This window comes from Haemorhous mexicanus, chromosome 19 (assembly GCF_027477595.1).
Source record: "Haemorhous mexicanus isolate bHaeMex1 chromosome 19, bHaeMex1.pri, whole genome shotgun sequence".
Lineage (NCBI taxonomy): Eukaryota > Metazoa > Chordata > Aves > Passeriformes > Fringillidae > Haemorhous > Haemorhous mexicanus.
In genome coordinates, this window is record NC_082359.1 from 3,893,261 (window position 1) to 3,917,204 (window position 23,944).

Sequence of the window (23,944 nt, forward strand, 5' to 3'; positions counted from 1 at the left end):
AAGAGATTAAATACTAGAAAGGACCAATGGAGAGAATGAATCCATATTATAGTAATTTTACTGGTCCACTTTACAGTAATTTTTTTTTATTTAAAATAGTGAGATAAATTATTCTTGTAATTTTAAAAAGTATTTCTTTATTCCTGCTGGGAGGACCTAGTTGACATCAGTTGTAAATGTGTTAGGACAGAAAAATCAAAGTGTTTAACTGCTGCGAGGCACTCTCATCATATCATAATGCCGTTTGAAGCAGTAATTCAGTGATTGATCAGAGGAGATCTAATTAACTGACTACATTATATGAAAAAAACAACCATGGAGAAAGCTGTGATACTCTGGGTATCACATTCATCAGAATCTTTGCTCTGCTGCAGGGGTGTGGGTGTTCTAAGGAAAAGCCAAACCTTCATTCAATAGATCACCTAAAAATAAACCTTAAGATTAAAAGTTTCCTTTCTCTTTCTATCCTGCCTTTCCCATATTATTGCTTTGCATACTTCTAGACATTTTAGGAAGTGCACAGACCATATTTGCCACTAAAATATTCAGCATTAAGCTAACTGCTTAAATCTAATATTCACCCACACATTATCTATATGGGGGTGAAATTTAGATCTGAACATTACCTTAATAAAGTGCCTTCTATTCTTGTTTCCATTTTTTGCATTTTGCTGTACAGCATTCCATGCCTGCAGGGGCAGGATGAGCTCAGTTGCATTGGGAATGACATTTATGAACATTTAGTGCAGCCTTGGTGTGAGTTCACAGCCAATGTCTCCCATGGGGTGTGTGAAGGCAGTGATGTGACAAAAAGGGAGCCAGATACTCTTAACTGGGATCAATGAATATGTTGACATGCTGTTGTCAAAAGATACAAAGATTGGGTGCATATTTTTCTTACTCAATAACCTTTCATCCTGGATGTAGAGACTGATAAAATCCACAGCAATCCAGGTTCTGGGTTTGGCTGAATGCCCTTTGGTCTGTGATTCTCCTCGCTCTTGGAGATCAGGTTATTTTATAAAGCTCCACACCTTTGCCTGCCTAGAATGACATGAAATCAGCTTTGTTGAGCAGGAAGGGAAAAGTCATCAAAAATCGTATTTTGTACATTATTTCAGTGCTGTGGGTTAGCTTGCCACTTATTTGGATATCTTGTTTCTTTCAGCAACACTTTGATAATAAAAGTATATCTTAGTTTAAATAAACATGGTTTTGCCTATTTTAATAATCCTCTTTTAGGTCAGATGTAGCCTTATGTGAAGAATTTAGTTTTTATTTTCACTCACTGTTTTCATATAAAGCCATCATATAGATAGATGAGTTTTGCTTCCCCAAATTTACACTTAAATTTCAGTGAAGGCCAAAAAACAAAGGCAGCAACTACCCTCCAAACATTCCATTACTGAATGTCCTTGCAGAAGAGCCTGCATGGCTTCCCATTCCACAGTCTGCCTCATAATCCTTGCTACTCCCTGGGTCAGTTTTGTGCTACTCAGTATAAAATACACACTGTGTCAGTTTTACTCCAGTTATTTAACTCCAAACCTATACACAACTAGCTGAAACATTTATGGGTTTGCCCTTCAAGTGTTTTTGTTTGTTGAGTGTTTCAGAACTTACTCAGTGGGGCAAAGGAGATGCCTGCACATAACATGATATGTCTGCAGAGTTCAGAAAATATTGTCTCCCTTTTTGAAGCACACCAACATCGCTGTCCAGTGCAGAAGCCTCATGGGAACTTGCTGTGTGCATGAAAGGTAAGAGCTTACTGTTATTTTTAGTGTCACATGCGTCACCCTTGGTTGCTTCTCTTTCTCTCCTGATGACTTTTCAGCTCAATAAGTTGTAGCATAAATAACCTGCAGTGCTATAGCCACCAGAAATTGGAAAATCATTCAGCAGCACAGCCTAAGAGCCACCTCCAGCCAATGGGGGAAAGGCCTGTGGGTCAGGGAGGTGATTTATGGGAATCAGCTCTCAACTGCTATAGAATTAGCACCTAGAGTTGGAAAAAGAATCTGGAATAAAGGAATCTACTTCTATGGAAAAGTGCCTCTGCTTTTCAAATGTTTTATTTTAAAAGCTGGAGTTGTATTTATAGAAATTAAAAGAGGGTTCCCCTGTGCTGGCCTTTTGTATCTATTATTCTAACATGCTTCTATTGAACTTCTCTGGACTTCTCCTACCATTATTTGTATCTATTAGTTGTTAGTCTGTTGAACACTTCCTCTGTATCAGTTTTTGAAGAATAAGAGCAGTTTGAGTAATTGGAGAATGCTGCTTAGGCCAGTGATTGTGTTTACAAAACAGAAACATTATGTTCCTCTTTATCTACAGTCATTGTAAATGGAAAATGCATCTATTGTTTGTGTTGGTCTGAAATTATGTATTGCTCTTTCAGACACCTGAGGACCCATTATCACCTCCTGAATTTTTGTGTTTGTCTGTGAGAGCAAATGCCCTTTATTGTCCTATCTCAGAAACACCATCTCATCAACTGGGAACCAATTTAGAATTCTTTTAATTCAGCAGATCATTAGAATATATATGACACTTCCAGGGACAATTAAACCATGTGGAAGCAATAAAAGACTGGCAGTTATGTCTGATCAACAGTAATAGTCCAGCATCTTGGGAGAAAATACTGTATTTTAATTCAGAAGCCTATCCACATTTAACAAAGCTGAATTTTGTATTTTTAGCCCATTACAAAATTACCAGTATTCGGAAATCAGTTTTGTATCGTTTTTTGTGCATTTTGTTGTTGTTTTGTGGGTTTTCTTTGTTTTGTTTTGTATTTTTTTGGTGGGAATAAGGGGAAAGAGTGAAAAGACAGACAGCTGCATGGACTTGCAGCACATTCTAATTCTTTATTTTGTTTGACCTGATTTAACAAGCTTCCTCTGTTGAAATATCATCGTCTATGTCGGGAATTATGTCAGGAAGCACAATATGTGCAGTGTGGGTGAGTGAGCTTGCAAAAACTGTCAATGAAGATCAATTATAGGAATTTTTGAATTACACATTAGATAAGAAGCAGATGACTTCTTTTCCCTTGCAACTGCGCTGTTCACTATTTTTGTCTAAATTCAGATACAGCCGTAGAGGCAGTGCAAATCTGTCACAGAGCGTCACAGGCTGCCCGGGCTTATTGATCATTCTCTTCTTTATGGCTGAGGTCCTGCAGAGCCCTGGTTTTGGCACAGAGCTCTGTGCAGAGGAAGCCAGAGAGCAGCAATCCACTAACAACCTAGGATTTATATGCAGCTTGGGCAGAAATGGCCCTTTACAAACGACTTGGTAGGCATGAAAAGAAAAATGCTATTTAGGAGTTGCCATTTTCTGATGTGTTGGTGCTGCTGAATGATGCAGTGGGGGCTGTGTGTCCTTCTCTCACACCACAGCTGGGCAGGCAATGACAGGGGGAGGCAGTCTTGTTCCTGCACCTTCACTGTTTATAATTACCTTGGATCAGCCTGTTCATTGGATATTTCTGAATGTGGAATAGCATTTTCTTGCCCCTAGAGGCTACATATAAGGGGGGAAGACTTTTGCAGACTCTACACAGCTGTTGAACACCACTGCCAGCATTTCCTGGCTGTGCCTCTGGCTCAGTTTGGAGCTGCATTCCAAAAAACAAGTAGGATTTAAAGAACCCTCTTCAAGAGAGAAGTAGCCTTTCTTATTCACAGGAACTAGATGATACATCATCTTTTGAGGCTGGGGTACTGAAAGGCATCAGAATGAAAGCCAGGGGAACGTAGAGAAGAAAGAGGTGCAACAAACTATGCAGCCTGTGTGCAAATCTCTTTTATTCCAGTATCTTGTATTCTAAATAATCTTTATTTTGTAGTATTTGTTCATGGAGGAATAGGTTGATGCAGAACCCAGACTCCTCCACTGATTTAAATGCTGTTTTCTGGAGGATTTTAAGTGGTAGCTGGTTGTTAACAAATAACAATTACTTAAGATAAATTAAAAAAAAATATTTATTTTAGTTATTGTTGTTTTTTGTCATGTTGAGGTTGGCTGTTAGCCTTTTATTGGTAGCTCTTTGATATGAAAAGCTGACTACTTTCTGCTTCGTGCTTAAAAGCTTTAATATGTGGGGTGTGCCAAGTCTGCACCTTCCCCTCATTTCCAAGGGACTAATTGATACTAATTGTTCTCATCCACTAGCAGAACTCATTAATGCTGCATCTGAACCATTTCACATTTCAGAGAAGCAATGCACAAGATCCATTGCTCTGAGGAAAACCAGAGGGCTAAGTGGTCAGAGGAATAGAAAGAAGAAAATATTCTACCTTAGTACCTCTATAATTCAATTATAAAGGAATTTGAAATAGTAGCATAAACCCACCTTTCATTTAAAAGTTATTTTCAAAGCAAAAGTCGACCTGAAGTACTTTTAAAAACACAGGGGGAAAAAGAAGCCTAAAGCCATTTTTATTCAGGAAATGTTTATTCCACAGAAAGTCTTTCACGTGGAATTTCCATTCCTCTTTCAAGATTTGTATTTTTGTATCCAGCCTTTGGCTAAAAATGGCAAAATGCAATTCCTTGGCAGACCATGAGCATTGCACCATTGCAACAACTTCCCACCTTCCCAATTTTTTTTTTTTTTTGGAGGAAGAATACACTGAGTTTGGAGCCTTTTCTTTCCAGGTAGTAAAGGAAATTTAAAAGTGTGAAAAAACAATGTGAGCCAGGCCAATCACCATGAGAAATGGTGAAGAGCACTCCAAAAAAAGCAATTTCACCATGCAGTGACCTCCAAAGCAGCCAGAAATTGTCATTCACTTCCTTTATGAACCTTAAATTACTTCACTGTTTGTCAGTGTTATTTCTTAATCATGTATTCATCACAATTCTTAACATGGAAAAGCTTTTTAAAAATGAGAATCCCACCATAGTCACTGTAAAATATCTCCTGGCCTCCAAGCAAACATTATAGAACTAATTCTAGAAGAATTAAATAAAGTAACATGTAGGCTGTCATTGCCGAGCTCCTCGGGACAGGAACGAACACACCCACTCAGAGCAAGAACATCTAAACTCCATAAGGTACCAAAATCGTGATTCCAGATTAAAAAATAGGCAGGCAATCAAATCCAAATTTCTTTTAGTCTCACCTGGAAGAGTCCTTTGACATTAAAACTGTCATTGCCTCATCTGCTGCTTTTATTTATACCCTGCACAAAGTGCTACTATTGTGCTTTTTTACCCTATTCACACTGCCCACCATGCTGTAGGGCTGCAGAGCACAGATTATTGGTTACTGCAATTTTTGGAAAAAATCTTCAAAGGAAAAAGTCAGAGTTTATTTCAAGTTCAATTACACAAAGAATCCAAGTCTACCTCTGTATCTTGAATCATCAGTTTTGTTGTTTTTTTTTTTTTTAAAGCTGGCATCATTTTAACAGACATATTTTGTTTAATCTATTTTCATACTTAATTTTGATATTTCAGTCTAATGGTATATGTTTTTGTAACAAAATACCTGTGCACTGATGCCCAATCCCACAAACAAGCAAATTATTGCTGTAGTTGAGAAAGGATGTCTTTTCTGTGGATTTGTTGATTTAAGGCAAAGAAAAGAGTCCTGCTGTGAACACCTAGAATTAATTCACCCTAGGAGCAACACATGATTAAATTTTAATAATAAGTTTAGTTGTGCTCTCAAAAGAATTCTGTCTCTTCACCATAAAGGTATTGCTGTTCTTTTTTCTTTTGGAATCTGAATAAAATATAACTGGATGTGGCCATTTTTACATGATTATTCTATCTAATAGAATCTAAATAATCATTGAGTGTTATGTTAGATGCAGTTGCCATCTGATAAGCAGCACCTGTCCTGTTCTAGGTTTTATCTTGTAAACCAGAGTTCCCTTCCCTTCCCATCAATGAAAACATGCAAGTGGTTCTTTACAACATTTAAAACAAAACATTTTTTTATAATGACTCAGATACTTTATCAGTTTTGCTTTAATTAAGCTCCTGTCACCTGTTGCTGTGCAACATGTAATTCCCATTAAGTCATGACAAATGTAGTTTTCAGCAGCTCCAGGAGATGTTAATGTGAACACATCAATATTCATGTCTCTTGACAGATTGTGAGGTTTAATATATTGCTTTCTATTAAATAATTTTTGTGGAATCAGGGATGTTCCTCTGATAGCACAAAGGAAGCCTGAAGCTGAGATATCTAAAATATCATTTGCTTTTCACTGCATCTGCAAGTTAATAAATTATTTCTCTGGAAAGTAATGAGGGATTTGTTTTAGGCTAAATAAAAAAAAAAAATAGAAGACAATTAGCTTTAAAAAAAAGCACTTCAATTTCATGAGGTTAAATGCTCAGTTTGCACATAAAGAAAGATTCTTAGTGACCCAATTCTGTTACTATTTCATTTTGGTCACATCAGAAATTTATCATGATTATGTTTTGGCTTACAGGGAAATTCAACATATGGCTGTGTTAGGAGAGTGTGGTCACAACTGAGCAGTGTGTGCTGGAATGAGGAACCCTCAGAGCTGGGATTTGGTCTGAAGAGCATCATCACATATGTCTGTTTGCATTTTTATGAATAAATCAAAAGAGAGATGACAACTATGTATCTAATAGGAAGGCCCTGTGTTTTAAAAACTGTTTTAATGGATTTTACTTGTGTAAATATAAAGAAAATAGAAGCAATAAATAAAAAACCCCAGTGAACATTAGCACTTATATAATACAATTATTAGCATATTACTAATACAAACAAAAAAGGCCTTTAATATTTTAATCAAAATAACCTTGAAGAATATTATCTGTGCCTACCTTCTAGTGAAAGTCTATGGAAGAAACACCAAACAGCCTTTCAGGTCTTTTGAAGTTTCATTTCCTCTTTGCTTATCCCAGGAGGATGACAGCAGAGTGGTCTTTTTCCAAAAATTCTCAGGAGGAAATTAAAAATACTGCAGAAGGAAAGACAAAGTAATTGTTTTCCTGGTGATTATTTCTCTTTGCCTTCATATATTTGATAAGGAATTTACTTCCCTCTTCCATAACTCTCCTTCCCAAATCCGTGTTTTGCAAATATTCCTATCCCCTGTAGTGTGCCTGACTATTACATCAGGTTGGATACTCTGTGATAGCTTGGGAAAAGAAAGTGGAAAAAAATGTGTCAGGAAACAAGGATTATTTAGGTCCCATTAAGCAGTGGGGAGAGCTACACTTAGCAGAGTTTATGACAGCATTGGAGTCAGCCAAGTTAAACCCTTTATTCTGAAACAGGAAGTGGTAACCCAGGTGTGATCAGGGTTAGGGCTGAAGAAAGAGCTTGGCTTATTAAAACCTCTTTTAAATACTGGTGAGTTAGAGGAAGAGATACAGCTGATAAAGGCAAATTCATTTTTTGTTTTCATATAGAATTATAGATTGACATATAGATTAGCTATGGTAAAGGCCTTGCTGAAGAGCATGATTTATTTCTGGCATCCACATGCCCTGGGAGCCTTGGCTGCAGACCCATCTGCATGTGCAGCATCACAGTTTGGAAAGAACGGAGCTGGAAAGATTTGCAAGGTAGGACAAAACCCCAGGTTTTTGGTCATACTTAGCTCTTAGCATTGTGACTGTTTATTGCTTTCTGAGCATATATAAATTCATTAGCACCTTGGGCACAGCCACGAGTGCTCAGTGCTCCACAGATGAAGAGATTTCCAAGTAATGCTGCTGTAAATACAGAAGTTTACAGCCAGATGGTGTTGGGGGGGACTTGGCAGCTCTCTGCCCATTAAAATATGGTGAGGTTAGTTAGGATGAGGATCTGAGCACCAGGCTCTTGGCAAAAACCTGGAGTACCTGCCTGCCTGGTCGTTTACTTCTACATTTACAGGGTATCTTAGACCTCAGGCAAGCCTGAAGGGTGTTAGAGTGACAAGCAATCCTGGGAACAGTCACCTTGGAGCACAATCCAGCAGCATGAGGGAGGAGAATTTGGGCCAAGGAAACAAAGGGAAACCCCATCTCTTATAATAAAATAATGTCAAACAGATGGTAACCAATTCAATGCATGGTGAGATGTCAAAACATGTTGAGCACCATATTGGGACTTGCTTAGGGAAAATCACAGTGCTATTTATTCTGTTGCACTTTTGAACAACCTATTAATTTAATAGTAGGAGTAAGTCCTTGCTTTGTACACTTGCAGGTCTGCTGCTGCTCCTTCCAGTTAAGTGAGGTTGTACCCAGGAGCAGCTGCCAAGTTCAAGGAGTGATACATAATTTGGCTGTTGCAGAGGACTGGTGCACTGATTCCTCTTGATAAAAATATCAAAGATAGGAAGGAATCATCAGATCTGAAGACTTCAGATCACCAACTTAAACAAAATATATGTGTTCTTCTGAATAGGTATGTATTTTGTATTTTTATCTGAGACAGGAGAAATGTGTACTGAGGTGTTAGCACTGAAACTGCAGTTTTTCTCTCTCTCCTCTCCTCCCCTCATCCACCACTTCAGTTGTTTTCTTAGCATTTGATAACAGTTCTAGTGCAACTGCATTTTTATGCTACTATTTCATTTTGCTGCTAGACTTTCCTGTTTACTTAAGTCTGTTACAGAGCAGCAAAGAAGGAAAAATCCATTACGTGATCTTGAATCACATGGCTGCTTCTAGCAAAATATGCATTTAAAGGCCTCCTTAAAGGGAACTAATCTAACTTGAGTCTTCACCTAAATGGTGAGGAAAACTGTACCTGTCCCAAAGGGTTTTAAGAGCCAGCTTCTTTGCTAGCAAACAGTCAAAAAAAAAATCTCTTGAAAAATTAATTATAAATTAATTTACTGTAAATCAGTAAACTGATGCTATTGCTGAACCTGTTGGGCAGCTGAGAGAGGCCCGTGGTCCAGCCAAGGAGCTCACCTGGCTGGTTAAATTTGGGATATTGTATGGGACACCAGTGTTCATGTTCTGAAGGGAAAGGGGAGCATTCATGTACATGAGATGAGACCCTTAATGAGCCACCTTCTTTCCCAGTGTGTGGATCAGCTGTTCCACAGCACCCTGCAGAGAGGAGGGAAGGAGAATCAGCCACACCTTGTGATTTGAACACAATACAGAACTGAGCTGTTCAGGAGAACCCAGGTCTTCTGCTGCCCCCATTTTCTAAATCCAAACTGATGTGCAGATATGGTGATATCCCCAGTGGAATAAGAAACAGTGGGGATATTTAACAGTAATTCTGGCAGTTAAAACAGAGGGGGTTAATGATATTTGCTAAGGAGATGGGCTGGACAGAGGAGCCTGAAGTTCTCTTAGTTTGGATGGCAGACTTGTTCAAAATCTAGGGCAGAGCACCTTTAGACATGGTAGGGCTCCAATACCAGGGGAGGATGTGGCATTTTACTGAAATGCACTACCATGGCAATTGCCCAGTTCATGCACAGGAAGCTCTTTACTGCATTTCTATTTAAGAGCTGATCTCCCTGGGAAATGCGGATGTGGATGAGACACAGCCAGTCACAGTGTCCTGAGTGGAGTCCAAAACCAAATTGGCAGTGCAGGTAGTGGACAATAAATTAGATTTTAAAAACTCTTTCAGGCTTTGTAACTTGAAATGAACCCAACTACGTAAGTTTCAGATGAGAAATACACCACAAATATGTCAGTGTTCCAGGGGTGGACTGGGGGAGGTGAAAGGTAAAATGATTTGTAGGAAGTCAAATGTAATAAATCGATCAGAGCATTACTTGATCAGCAAGATGCCAAACCAGTATTAGCATCATTAAAATGAATGTAAGAGAGGAAACTATCTTGTATCACTCACAGCAACACGATTATTTTTAAGGGCCACGCCACGGAGATTTCTGTTACCAGATTAAATCTTGCTCAGACACTGTCTAACAAGGGGCTGTGTTTTGCATCCCTGTGATGTCTGCAGGTCACAGCAGTGCTCCCTGCCGATATCCTCCACGGACATCTCCGCACGGATCCATCGGATCTCTCCTCACACAAGGTCATCCTGCATCCCGCTGCACCTTCTGGTGACGCGTCAGTGACACAGGGGTGCCGAGCTGGAGGCCGTTCACCAGTGCCTCACTTTAAAGTTAATCACTCTGAATAAAACAGCCGTACAGAAAGGGTCATAAAGGTCAGGCAAGCATTTTACAGAAGGAAATTTAAAGCTTCTGAAAACCTTTCCATTTCCCCTCTGGCTGCCCTACCTAGCAGCAGCAGCTGCCAACTATGACGTCTAGGGTAGGGCTGAGCCAGCTCAACTCAGAACCACTGGGAATGTCTCATTTTTCCCTTTTAAGATTTGGCACAAGAAAATAAACAAACAAACAAAAGACGTGAAATACACGACAAGCGAGAGCAAACCCGTGAGGGCAGAGCGGCACCAGCGGTATCCGAAGGCCCTCGTGTGCTCCCTCCGGAGCTGAGGAAGCCCCGCGACACCGGGGTCCCCTCAGGGTCCCCTCAGGGTCCCCTCAGGGTCCCCTCAGGGTCCCCTCAGAGCCCGCGGCCGCCCTCACGGGGCCGCCGCCACACCCATGCAGGGCTTCCGGCCCAGCCGGCCCGCGATTGGCTTGCGCCGCGGTACCAGAAGTGACGTCATGAGCCCCCGCCCACCGCGCCGTTCAAACGCTGGCGGCGGTAAAAGCGGGGTGCGCGCGGGGATTGAGGGGACCTGGGGGGTTCCAGGATCGGGGCGGCCCTGAGGGGCGAATGGGGCTTGGAACAGGGTGGCGCTGAGGGGGGAACGGAGCTTGGGATGGAGCAGCTCTGACAGGGACCCGGGGCTTGGGATGGGGCAGCTCTGAGGGGAATTCGGGGCTTGGGATGGGGCAGCTCTGAGAGGAATTCGGGGCTTGGGATGGGGCAGCTCTGAGGGGAATTCGGGGCTTGGGATGGGGCAGCTCTGAGGGGGACTCGGGTCCGCTCGCTGTAACCTCCGGAGTCTGGGGGGCTCCGCGCCCTCCCAGCGAGGTGGTGGGGTCACCGTCCCTGGAGGTGTTTGGGCAAAAGCTGGCCGAGGCGCTGAGTGCCACGGGGAAGGTGGCACCGTGGGGTTCGCTTAGTGGATGGCCTCCGAAGGTCTTCTTCAATGTAATTGCTTCTATGCTTCTCCCCACTTTAATTGCTGGGGCACTCCAGGAGCGTTTAAACTTATAAATTTTGTCCCTGAGGAAAAGTAGATGTCACTTAAATTACATCTCCTCTCATCCATGTTTTTTGCTTAGAGTCAGCCAGTCAAGTGCTTCCTGAATGTCCCTGTTCCCTTTTTCAGGCGCTCGTTTCTATGAGATAAGCTGTAAAGATGTTGAAGTTTAAATGTGGAGCCCGAAATCCGGTCGAGGCTGGATCGATGGAGCCCATCACCAGCCGAGTGTCTCGGCTAAATCTGCTCTTTCAGGTGAAGGACATCTGGCCTGGGGGCAGCTGATCTCAGTTTTGTCCTTGTCCTGATCCCCAGTATCTCAAAATACAGCTTTCCTTGGTTGGGTGCTGAAACCATGCCTGTGTCATTCTTTGGGGTAAAAGAAAGGAGTAACTAGGTGAGGTTTAAAGTGTACCTGCTTTGCACAAAAGTCAGTGGATAGTAACTGGTCTTTTATGTTTTGGGCATCTGCTGATGTTTTAGCCCGATAGATTTTTCCACTTAAAGATGGATTATTGCTTTCTGTGCCCTGTAATCTTCAGGTTTATCATGAGTGAAGGAGCTGTGGGTTTGTCCCAAGATAACTTTACCTAGGGGGCTGCTTTTTCATCATATGAGGTCCAACAGCTTTTCCTTCCAGAGCTACTGTTGATGCTGACTTCTTCAATTGTTTGTACCATGAAAAGACCTGCATGGTGCAGTGTCAAGGAAAAGACCAGTCAGATCAGAATCATCAGGAGGATATAGATTGTTAAAATTTGAATCACAGCTTTCTTGAGACTGGTAGTTTAGTTGCTTGAAACATTAAAGGATTGCTTTGTCTACAAGAAAAATACCTGTAACAGCTATTACAGATAGACATAGTGAGTTGATATATTTACCTCACACTTCTGTATCATTTGCCTAATTTCTGAAGTAGTGATTTTAAAATGGATATATATTATCTGCTCTATACATCTGTTATTGATTTGAGGCTTTTCATTGTTGTCTGAGACTCCATCTGCTGTTGCTGCTTTTTTTTTCCAGGGGAAGCCACTCTTTGTGACTCAACAGCAGATGTCTCCTCTCTCCCGGGAAGGCATCCTTGATTCATTATTTGTTCTTTTTGAAGAATGCAGAAACCCTGCTTTAATGAAAATTAAACATGTTGGCAACTTTGTCAAGAAGTGTAAGTGTGTTTAGACTAATTTTCAGGTGTCACTTTATAAAACAGTTCTTAAGAATCTGGATGTTAGAGTAACGCTTTAGTTGCTTTGATTGTAACCCAGGACTTTGAGCATCTGATTTTTTTGTTGGCAGACTCAACTCTGCAAAGGGGATCTTGGCAATCTTGGTAAGGATTTGTTCAGGTCCAAGAAGATCAAATGCAAGTGGCTTTTGAAGTGCTGTGACTCAAATTTGCCTCCTTCTTAGTCTGTATTGTATTTATATTTGAAGAGGTACTTTCTTGGAAAGTGAGTAGTGGTTACAGCAAAGCTCTGAGTGTGCACCACAGAAGGATGTCAGACGTTGAGAGCAGGATAGTGACTATGAGAAAAAAAGATTTGAGAGAGAAACTTGGTAAACCCTGGCTCTTTCAAAATACCTTTTGGATTCCATGTGTTACCCAAGTTCTGCACGTGTAACTTGTAAAGAGTATTTCTGTGCTTCAGAAATACAGGTCCTAAAGGAGTAAATGTTTTATTGATAATGTGCCCAGAATCCTTTTGGGGAAGAGCAAAGAAATTTTCCACCAATTTTTCCATTAAGATGTAGCAGAAACACATTTGATTTCAAGTAACATGTTGTGCCCCCTGTTATAATTCCACTCAATGGTTTGTAGGTATTACTAGCAGACAGTAATTTCCTGCTAGTTTGAAGAATTTTAGACCAATCTCCTGTGAGTGACTGATTATCACAGTGCATGCTGGCTGGAACTAGTCAGTGGAAAACTTGAGCTGAATATCTGCAGTAAATGCCTCTGGTTGGTTGTTAGACAATAGACTGGTGCCTCCCTCAGGCAGAGGAGCAAACCCTGCCCCTGGACTAGAACTTGCTGGGTAAAGCCTTCATGTTTAGAGAATATACTTTGTATTGATAAAGGATGACTGGAAAGAAATTAGAAACCAAAGAGGTTCTCAGCCTCTGATGTTATGAATGGGACAGAATTATGGTTGCCATGGGAACTGTCTTAGCATTTCCTGATCCTTTTGTATGTACCATATTTCAGACTTAACTCTGCATTGATACAGTCTTTTTCTAGTTCTGATGCATGCTGTTATTTTTAAGAAGCATATTCTGGAAAGATTTAACATTTCTTGAGAATCTGGAACTGAATATTGGGATTTTTTTGGTGTTGGTTTGCTGGAGCTTTTTTAATTTTATTCCCCACTTTCGATGTTGTCTCTTTTATAAAATGCCAGTTGCCAAATGTAAAAATAAGTGTTTTATTTTTGTAGATGCAGAGGCTATTGCTGAACTAAAGGAACTGCAACCCAATGTGAAGGACTTTGAAGTGAAGAGTGTGGTTGGCTGTGGTCACTTTGCAGATGTCAAAGTAGTGAGAGAGAAAGTCACTGGTGATGTCTATGCCATGAAGGTGATGAGCAAGGAGTCCTTGCTGGCACAGGAGCACGTATGTATATTTTTCTGTTATGAGACTAGGAGGATAAATTGCAATTTGTTGAACACTTCCTTTCTGTCACTATTATTAGAACTGAGTTAAAAATATATCTTGAGAAAGTTCATCCTACATTTGAGTGAAGCAATAAATTTGTGTTGTAGTTTTGCTGTTTAAAAGTCACTGTCACAGTCTATGGGTCTGTTGGGTGAGGTGCCATCCTCAGATACCAAAACATGGCCCTTGGTGTAAAGAGCTTCCCTTCTAATTATAAGAAAAGAAAAACAGATGATGAAAACACTGAATCAGTATTGATCTTGTTGAAGATGGTTTGAATTTTCAGACAATCTATTCATTAAGGTTTTTTTTTATTTTATTTTAAAGAGCGAAGTAGAATGTCAGGAGTGGGTGTGAAGGCAAACTGTGGTGACTGGATTTTTATGGAGAGCCTCTCGCTAGCTTGAGAAATGTGTTACTTGGAAACTTAAAAAAGGGATAATGGAGGTTGTTCTCATAGTTTGGTGAGAAACAGAAGTTAATCTTTGCTGACATGAGATGACAAGTGGGACAGAGGTACTCCATGAGACACCTCAGAATTTATACAATATCTGCATCAGTTGTTCCCAATACATGGTGCACTAAGGTTGCTCCTGATATCCCTCAGCATTGTTTGTGGCTAGGAGAAATGCAGCCCAACTAAAATTACCCTTTCTAGGACCTAGATTGACAAGAAAGCAAAGTATGGTGCTACCCTCACATGGCACTTGCTCAGGAAACAGCACTTAATAATTTCTGTGTAATTTTTTTGTGATGTGTGCCAAGTTTTTCTAAAACTAGGGGATTCTAATGTATTCTCACTCCTTCTCATCATGATGTAACTGAACACTTTTTTGGTAGGTGTCATTTTTTGAAGAAGAACGCAGCATATTAGCTCAGAGCACCAGTCCATGGATTCCACAATTACAGTATGCATTTCAAGACAAGAAAAATCTCTACTTGGTAATGCTTAGTTTTTGATTTTCTCCTCTATTGAACACCATTGTTGTTGGTTTATTAAAGAATAATGTGATGGTTGGAATGTGCTTGTTTTCTGTAAATTTTACTGCACTGTTTGATATATGCCCAGTGTCATACTGGGGACTTGAATGGGATATCTTGTATATCTGTTCCTTTAAAATTGTATGTAGGTTATGGAGTATCAGCCTGGAGGGGACTTGCTGTCACTCTTAAACAGATATGAGGACCAGCTGGATGAGAATATGGTGCAGTTTTACCTTGCAGAGTTGGTTTTGGCCATTCACAGTGTCCATCAGATGGGTTATGTCCACCGGTATGTCAAAGTTCCTTTGGGTGCTTCTATATTCTGTCCTCTTTCAGGATTTCACATGCTGTGTCAGAGGACAAAATTAGAAAATTAATCAGACTCCCAACTGTAATTGTAGCTCAGGGCATTAACTTTGATGTAAAGTTCAGACCAATATCAAGAAAGGATTGTTACATATATTTTTCTGGAGGCTCAGTAAAAAGAAGCCTTAATGTTGCATTATAAAAAATTTAAATATTTTCCATGGATTGCTGCTTTTGGCACCAAATACTATGGGGAATTAATGTAATTGTTAAAAATGGTTGTGTGCTGATTGGTGAACAGGGCAGTATAGGATGTTGGAGTAGTTAAATATCACAGAGTTTTCTCTCAGGGCTTGGAGACTGTTACTGTGTGCATTTTCAAATCATACTGGTATTTAAAAAAACTATTCCGTTCTGAGGGTGTGGAAATGTTAGGAAGTATATGATGTTCCAAGAGTTTGTAGTGGCTGCACTTAGAGCATGGGCTAGAGCATGGGCTGTGGCTTTCTAGTGCAAGGTCACTGGCTGAATTTGGAAGATGTGCAGAATAAGTTGTGAGGGAGTTTGGGAAGAAAACTACAAAATACTTGACTGTAAGTCAGTTACGATGTGGTCAAGGTGCAAAATCACCTTCCCTTTTCATCTGCTGTCAATAATTATTAACCTTCCATGAAATAAGGGGAGCTGAATACTTCCGTATTTGCTTGGAAACTGAGCAATTTTTGGAAAAAGACTCCCCCTTGACAGGCTTTATGCATGTGGTTGAGTATAGCTGAATAGGATATCCTGTTATCTGGATATGCCAGTAGGGAATGGTCTGGAAAGGTTCTGATTGCTTTCTTCTGGCCTACAGGGATATCAAACCAGAGAATGTTCTTATTGACAGAACAGGACACATTAAACTGGTGGACTTTGGGTCAGCTGCCAAAATGACAGTAAACAAAACGGTAATAATGTGGATTTAAACTTTGTCTGGGGCTTGTTTGCATAGTCCAGTTGAAAAAGGAAAACTAACTTGGTATCTGTTCTTTGATTACACCTTGCTCTTCTCTCTTCTGCCTTTCTTGTCCACTATGGAATCTATTCACAGCTGTGTTTTTCCATTTGTGAATGGCTTTTCAAGCATGAGCTCAAGTATCTTTTGCAGCCCTCAGCAGACACATATTTCCTTATTAAAATATTAATACACAAGAAAGATAAAGATAAGTCTGCTTTCTCATGGTGCTGCACTGATACAAAATCATACTTCTACAGGTTCTTAGAGCTGTTCAATGCTGTGTTTAAAGGGGACATGGATTTATAGTTGGAATGAAAATCATGCCTGTTGTAGCTAAGTTCACATAACTTTGAAGATTGGGGAGCTCTTGATCAAAATGAGTCACATTTAAATATTCTGGGTTTCACTCACCACAAAGTACTGCATCAAATCTAAATCAGTGCAGTTTTTTATAAGTTGCTTGTAAGTTTTGGTAACTGCACACAACTTCCAGTGAAAATTTTTAAAATTTAAATGTGTCTAAGTGAGAACATGAAGTTCTGTACCATATTTCTGTCTTGTTTTACAGTTTTTATTTTTCCATAACATTTTCTTTGTAATGTGATTCTTAATATCCTGTTTTTCCCTGCTCTTACATTTTCAGTGCTTCTCTGCATTGCATTTTCCTTTGAAATTTTTTCTCCACACTATCTCTGCAGTCACTCATAGGTTTTTGTGTTAGCCTGCCTGCTGTTTTGTTTCATTCTTTATGCCACTCAGTACAAAAATGATTGTAGCATTGGCTCCTGAATTACCTTTTCCAAGCAGTCCAGAAATTCAAATATTAGTACTTTGGTGATCATGAACACTAGGTAAAAAGGTTGACAGGGAATGTAATGAGGGCAGGAAATAGTTCTGTCTGAACTTGACCATTTTTGAAATTTCATCTATGAAGTCCCTGTTAATACCAGTTGAAGCAGAGTATGTTTGCTGTTTAAAACAAACATCAGTTTAGTATTTCTGTGCTTTTTGGGATGCTACTTTTCTACTTCAGCAGTTTGTACTTTATAGTAGCAATTAGCTCTGATCATTTGACTCTTTATATCAAATACATCAAACAAATCCCTTTGTTTATCAGCAGTTTCCTTAACCTGGTGCTTATTTGCTAAACCGCTTTGGTTAACATTACTTTCTTAAAATTCACATGGAGGCCTGAAAATTGTCTTTTTAAATAAATAAAAAAAAGGGTGTGGGGGGAAATAAAACCTTTGTTTTATTACCAAGATGCCATTGAACAGAAAGTGCTGTAATTTCACTTGGTTTATCTTTGCTCCCAGGTAAATGCCAGGCTCCCTGTGGGCACACCTGACTACATGGCACCAGAGATGCTGACAGGATTGGGAGGGGATGGCAAAGCCTCCTATGGCCCTGAGTGTGACTGGTGGTCCCTTGGAGTCATTGCCTATGAAATGATCTATGGAAGGTCTCCCTTCACTGAAGGCACTTCTGCAAAAACTTTCAATAACATCATGAACTTCCAGGTAGAGAGATCTCCTTCCTTGTTCTCAAGTAAAAAGGCTGCAACTAAAGGATGTTTTTCTCAGCTTTACATAAAAGTTTGTGGATGTCTCTTACTTTGTCATGTTCATAAAATATTTGGAATACATGCACTGTGTTGTATTTATATAGGTATTATAGATATCAAGTTATTTTTTGTGACAGGTGTCATCATCCCCAATTCAAAAAATGCTATGACCCACCCTTTGGAAGTTTGTGAGAATTTTCTGGGGAACTGTCTTATTTTACTCTTCCATTTGTGTGTGCTATTGGCTATTGTTCAGCATAAGATGCTGACCTGGGACACCATTAGCCTGGGTGGGAATGGTTGTTCCTGTGTTCTTATCTTTAGTGCAGTAAAAGCCTACTTGGATAAAATGCACCATGCTTTTATTTGTGTGCTATAAATATTCATCCTTTGTACCTGACATATCTCAGAATAATGAAACTTAATCTTCCTGTTCTGAGCCTGTTTTCCTACTGAGCAGAAATCCATTTCTTTCTAATGCAGAGATTTCTGAAGTTCCCAGAGGATGTAAAAGTTAGCAGTGACTTTCTTGACCTGGTCCAGAGCCTTCTCTGTGGGCAGAAGGAAAGGCTGGGTTATGAGGACCTTTGCTGCCATCCATTTTTTTCTAAAATTGACTGGAACAATATCCGTAATTGTAAGTAGAATAAAATTGTATTTATTAACAATTTCTGGGGTTTTTTGGTACTTAGAAAATTTGTACAATGAGTATTAAGGTGTGTTTAATCTGAATTATTCCTAATGAAACAGGACTGGTTCCTGGAGCAGGTGTTTTTAACAAAACAGCTCATTTTGGTTTTTGCAAAGGCTATGTTATCATCTCAGGTAAAAACTGTAAGGTAGGAGGATGTTTAATAAAACTCCACATGAATTTCTGATGCAATTGCCATATTACTGCAGGCACTAGACTGGAAAATCAAAATGGTCCTTTCCATGTCCTCCTTCAGATTAAAAGGCATCAGTATGTTTTTTCAGGCCTTTCCCTCTTCAATTTGCTAAATTTTGGCTTCATCTTTTCTTGTTGTTGTATCTTCAGATTTCTCTTTTCTTACTTGTGGACCAACTTTACTTAAGTTTGGTTTATTTTTTGTCCTTCCAGTAGGTGATGAAATGTCTGTGGCCAACAGGGGCCATTGGAGCTTTCTGTCAAAGTCAATGGGGATAATGTATTACTGCCTTTTTTTTTTTTGGTCAAAAATCTGTTCATTCAACCAGGAATAGAATAAAACCAGTGAACCAGATAATTCTCTATGCAGAAAACTGTTTATAATACTATGCAAGCAATGGAATTTGGTATTTGGGGGTACTGAGGCACCAGCTCCATGGCAAAAGCAAATACTTCACAGTTCATCAGTGATCTCTGTATGGGGATCTGATTGTGTTGGAGAGTATTTTAAATTATTTGGACTGTAAGATTATCTGGGCGAGCAACATGTCTGCCTTATGTTTTTCGTCAAATATGCTGTAAGGGAATGATTCTGCTCCATTTTCCATGATAAATTGCTAAGCCAGTGCTTCTACTTTTGATGACTATCTCAGCACTTCAGCTGTCAGCTCCACAGACTGTTTGCTCACTTTTCTGTCGATTCATTAATTTTGAACTTGTGGAGCTGCTGTTCTGTTAAATTGCATTGTTTCTGCCCTTTGAGAGCCATTGAGCCTCGAGCCCTTTTCATCACTTTAGCATACATTTCCCAGTGCTCTCTGCCTTCTCTCCCTAGAGCCCTGCCTAAGCCACCAGTTTCTGTCCTGAATTTTGTGTTGCATTTATATCATGTTACCTCAGATATAGAGAGGAGAATGACATGTGAGCATATGTTCTGGTGTTTCCTTGGCAATTGCCTGTCTAGTATTCACACAGCTGCAGGAGTTAATGGAGCATTTTGCCAATTTGTGTGACAGCAGTGATGCTGATGGACAAGCCACTAGGCAGCCCTGGTGCGGTTATAATGTTGGAATAATCATTTGGGATTTAAAAAATCCCATTTCTGTCTGCAGCTGGCCAGCAGATTGCATCATTCCCTGTAATATCCACACCTACCTACTGTGAGGTTTCATGCAGTTTTGACCCCTCATTTTGTTGTTATGCCTCATACTTGATAGACCCCCACTGTAACTAGCACAAAACACAGCAGTCTCTGTGCTTCAAGCAGCAGATTCAATGTATCACCTATTGCTTTGCTCTCAGTAGTGGTTCTCCCTGTGCTGATTTTTCTGAGCATTCTTGCTGCCATTCTGTTCAAAACCTGGGTCAGGTTTGACCTGGGCTATCTAAAAGCTAAAGGCTTCTTTCTAATCTTGACCTCTGCTGTTAGTGGTGTTTAACTGGAGAAATGGCAGCTTGAGAAGATGGGTGATGGAAGAGGTCATAGGATTTAGATTTACATTAAAGAATCTCACTACCCCAAGTTAATCAAAGACTTTAATGTTGTGGAGTGTTGGGCCTGGGTGATCCTAAAACCAACTGAAGTGACTCTGATCCACAATTGTTGACAAATTCTGTGTCAGTATAGTCAGACTTTCCTATAGTCTGCAAGGGCAGTGATGTAGTTTCTATTTCAGGCTGAACAAGGTAGGGAAAAAATTGGTACCTTTGCCTTGCAGGTATTTAATTATCATGCTGAGAGCTCCAGGATAGCCATTCTTAATACACCGATTTTGGTTAAGAATGTGTCATTAAGGGGCTTTTCAGTGTTACACTTTGTTGTTATGGTAACCTATGAAACACTTGACTTTTTAGTAAACCACTTACCAAAAGATCATTGCCTCTAAAAAAAGCTCCCAACTTCCCTGGGTCCAAGTAATGTGTCTGTAGAAGCAGCTCTTAAGTTACAGAAACAGAATCAAACAATTAAACCTAAAGTCAGGTTTATTTGATTTTGTCCCAACAGGTGATTTTTCCTCTTTGTTGAAGTATTGTACTGAAACACACTTATAGATTCTGCTCTCTGTTGCTCTCTTTTTTCTGCTATTTAATGACTTCTAAAGCTTATTAAAAGAAAACCACCTGCAAACAGATACCACCACACTTCCTCCCCAAAAATAAAATAAACCAAAACTTTCAAAAGTTTGTGTTCACTTACTGAAGAATTTTCTGAAAGTATTTTGGAATTTATTTACCTGAAATAAGCATATTTCCATCTATGTTTCAGCTAAATGATCAGGTATTTCACTGGAAAGTTGATAACAGAACCATTTGAGTACCTAAGAAGTATCTAAAATCAGAGGTGGGGAATTACATACTTGAGTTATCAGCAACAAGGCTGCATTCTGGATAATTTCAAGATTTTGTTGGTTGACTTTTCTTATTTGATATCCATAAACTGTGTCAGCTTTTTAATTTGGAATCAAAAATCTGCTTGCTGAAGTCTAGTTGGGAGATGGTCAGAAAACTTTCATCTGTGTGCAGCATAAAGAGCCTTTCATTTTAAGAATTGCTTTGTAATTACAGTCCAAGAGGTCTTGAAAATGGAATGGCATATTTGGACTTGCACATGGAAACAATATAAATGAAAAGACAAGAGTTCATGTCTGGTGCAAACAGAAGAACTTGAGAAAGTATTAAAGACTGATTTTTAAACTGTTTTCTGCTGTTAAAGAGGCAGGACCCAAATCTCATTTTTCATAAGTCCAAGACACTTCTCCTTATGAACACCATGTTGCCATTCAGGATGTTAACAGTTACACATTGAAGTGTTTCATTTAAATTCTTGTCTTCAGAAAAATGTGTTGACTTGTTTCTTGAAGTGGAGATCACTTGCACTGCAGGTTGGAAATCACTTTTATTAATAGAAAAGGATGTGTTGGATCATTGTCTTGACAAAACACTAAAGGTGTTAAGATAATATTGTAATGATAGGTTAGAACTAGCACAGTGCCTTTTTTATAAGTGGTCTTAGCAAAAATTTCCTTTAGTTTCATCACTGGGATTGTCTATTTTTCTTTCATAACACTTTCTCAAATAGGTCTGTTAGAGCCTGAGGAAGAGGAATGCCTAACCTATTTAAAAAGGCTGTGAGGATGCTTTTCCTCAGAAAGCATTTATAGATCACCTTGTAGATCAAGAAGAGACACATTTTTATCCTTAAGAAACATTCTGTATTGCCTTTAAGTTTCCTATTTCAGTTGAGGCTTTTGCTGTCCCAGGGGAAATGCAGTCTCTCTTTTCTGAATTTGCATGAAAATATTTTGAAAGGATGGAAAGACCTGGTTAAGGCAATGTTCTTTGTACCAGTCATAAATACACACACTGAGGCAGAGTTTAAAAAAAAAGCCTTTTTTCCATAAGAGACACTATCAAATCTTAATTATAAACTGATTAAAGTATTGGAGTATGTGTGGTGGTTTTGGATTTTTCCTTTTTCTTTTTCCTTTTTTTTCCTTTTTCTTTTTTTTTTTTTTTTCCCTTAAACTTAGCAACCTACAACACCCCCTTTTCCTCTGAAAGTCATTCTTTGGAACAGATGGAAGAGGGTTACATCCTTCCACAAGTGGGGATGTATCTAGGCAAGGAATTGGCTTTTTTAAAACATGCAGTTCTCCACAAGATACTTTAAATGGTAAACAGAACATGTACATTCGTTGTAACGTGTCGGGGACAAAAGGAGCTCTTTGTACCCAGGCAGTTTGTGTGAGTAGAAGCATTGGGTTTGCTGTCTTTTAAGTAATACTTTTGGGTGAGCCTGAGAAAAGTGCAAATTTGTCACCTTGTCAGGTGTGATGGCACGGTGCTCACATTTATTTCTCAGAGGCTTATCTTGACCTCTGCTGAAGGATCCTTCCCTTTAAAGTAGCAACTGATAAGCACATCATTGTATTTGCATTCACCAGTATTCATCTTGCTCTGAAAATGCCATTTTTGTGTGACAGCTTTCCGATTTTAAGCAAAAAATAATAACTTAACTAGAGATTATATGCCATGGTGTGACCCACACTTGAGAACAGAATTGCTTGTTTTAGCTTGGTTTTACAAGACTACTCGGTTTATTCTCTGGGTATTTTGGACATCAGATAAAGGACTCTTAGTCTGAGGAATAAAAATCTATGAGGAAGCTACCAAATAATTAGCAACATCAGACAGAGTGGATCTAGCTTTTTTTTTTTTTTTAAGTTATTCCCTCTTACCCCTAAGTGATATTTTTCTCCAACAGCTGAAACTTCTTCAGAAGTTCTGCTTCTCATTTTCAGCCACTGTTGACAAGTTCAGAACTACTTAACATCTAGAGGTGTTTTTGTCAATGACTGTTCCAAGTTTTCTCTTTAGTTGCTACTACTTCTTGATACAAATATTGTATCTGCAGAGTTGCAGAGATTTTGGACTGTTAGTCATGGATTTTAGTGAATGCAAAATAGAGGGCAAAGGATTTTTTCATTATTTTTTAATCTAGTATTCACAATTTCTCTTCTTTGTTCTCATATTTTATTAAACATTAGAGGAAGCTGTAGTGTAAAACATTGGGCTCTTTAAACTAGTTTCTCACCAGCCCCAAAGGTTTGCTCTGTCTCACATTCAGTTTTATCTTTGTGCATCCATTGTTCCCCCACTGAGTGCTTTTTCATGTTTTTATGTGCATGCATAGTTAAATGATGATATTTTCTTTTATGCATGTGGTTTGAGTAGCAATTCTTATTGTTGGTAAGAGAAACAACTTTCTTTTTAATTACAAGGCCTTGAAGATGACTCTTAAGATCTTTGCTAATTTCTGGTGGGAAGTAAGGCTTTAGATGTCTCTTTCAGAGATGAAGTTATATCTGTCAGGCTCTGGGGAGTGCAGAACAGGGTGCTTGTACCCTAATAAAAAGGCAGCTAAGTTGGTTTCTGCTACCTCTTTAAAAACATTCTAAACTTTGCAGATGAAGTGAAGAGTTTTCTGCTTTCTCTATTACTTTACCTCATAGACAGTATCTGCCTTCAAAAACAGTGTTAAAAATCCCACAGCAACCCCTCTCTGTGAGAGAAAGCACAGAGTTCTTTCAGCAAAGGTCCTGAAATGAAAAAATACTAATCCTGAAGTGATCCTCCTCTGCTGTGAATTAACTACAACGTTGGGCTTGTATTTGCATTTAAGATAAGCTTACAAATTGTTTTCTGTTACTTCTCTGTTTTTAATAATTAAGAACATATGTAAGAATAGCTGGACATTATCCTGACACTAAGTGATTTTTTTAAAAGGAAATACACATTCCAATCAACAATCTCTATTTCAAAATTATGTTTATGTTGCATAAGTATCAGCATTATGTTATATTTTTATTATAATCAATTAAATAGAAGAAATTAATAGATCT

General features: G+C 39.2%; 1 protein-coding gene across 10 annotated transcripts in view; it reads left to right on the plus strand.

Annotated features, from left to right (window-relative positions):
* The first annotated feature begins 10,590 nt into the window (after positions 1-10,590).
* The window catches only part of CIT (citron rho-interacting serine/threonine kinase), a 68,049-nt gene continuing 54,695 nt past the window's right edge, over positions 10,591-23,944 (plus strand). For 9 of the 10 annotated variants that reach the window (XM_059863508.1, XM_059863512.1, XM_059863513.1 and 6 more), the window contains exons 1-9: positions 10,591-10,644; positions 11,279-11,404; positions 12,176-12,317; positions 13,588-13,763; positions 14,646-14,747; positions 14,936-15,078; positions 15,949-16,042; positions 17,409-17,612; positions 18,140-18,293. In XM_059863508.1, coding sequence (XP_059719491.1) covers positions 11,309-11,404; positions 12,176-12,317; positions 13,588-13,763; positions 14,646-14,747; positions 14,936-15,078; positions 15,949-16,042; positions 17,409-17,612; positions 18,140-18,293 — 1,111 coding nt within the window. In that variant the 5' untranslated portion in view covers positions 10,591-10,644; positions 11,279-11,308. Of the gene's footprint in view, positions 10,645-10,939; positions 11,405-12,175; positions 12,318-13,587; positions 13,764-14,645; positions 14,748-14,935; positions 15,079-15,948; positions 16,043-17,408; positions 17,613-18,139; positions 18,294-23,944 lie in introns of those variants that run through there. The other variant, XM_059863510.1, reaches the window with a different exon arrangement.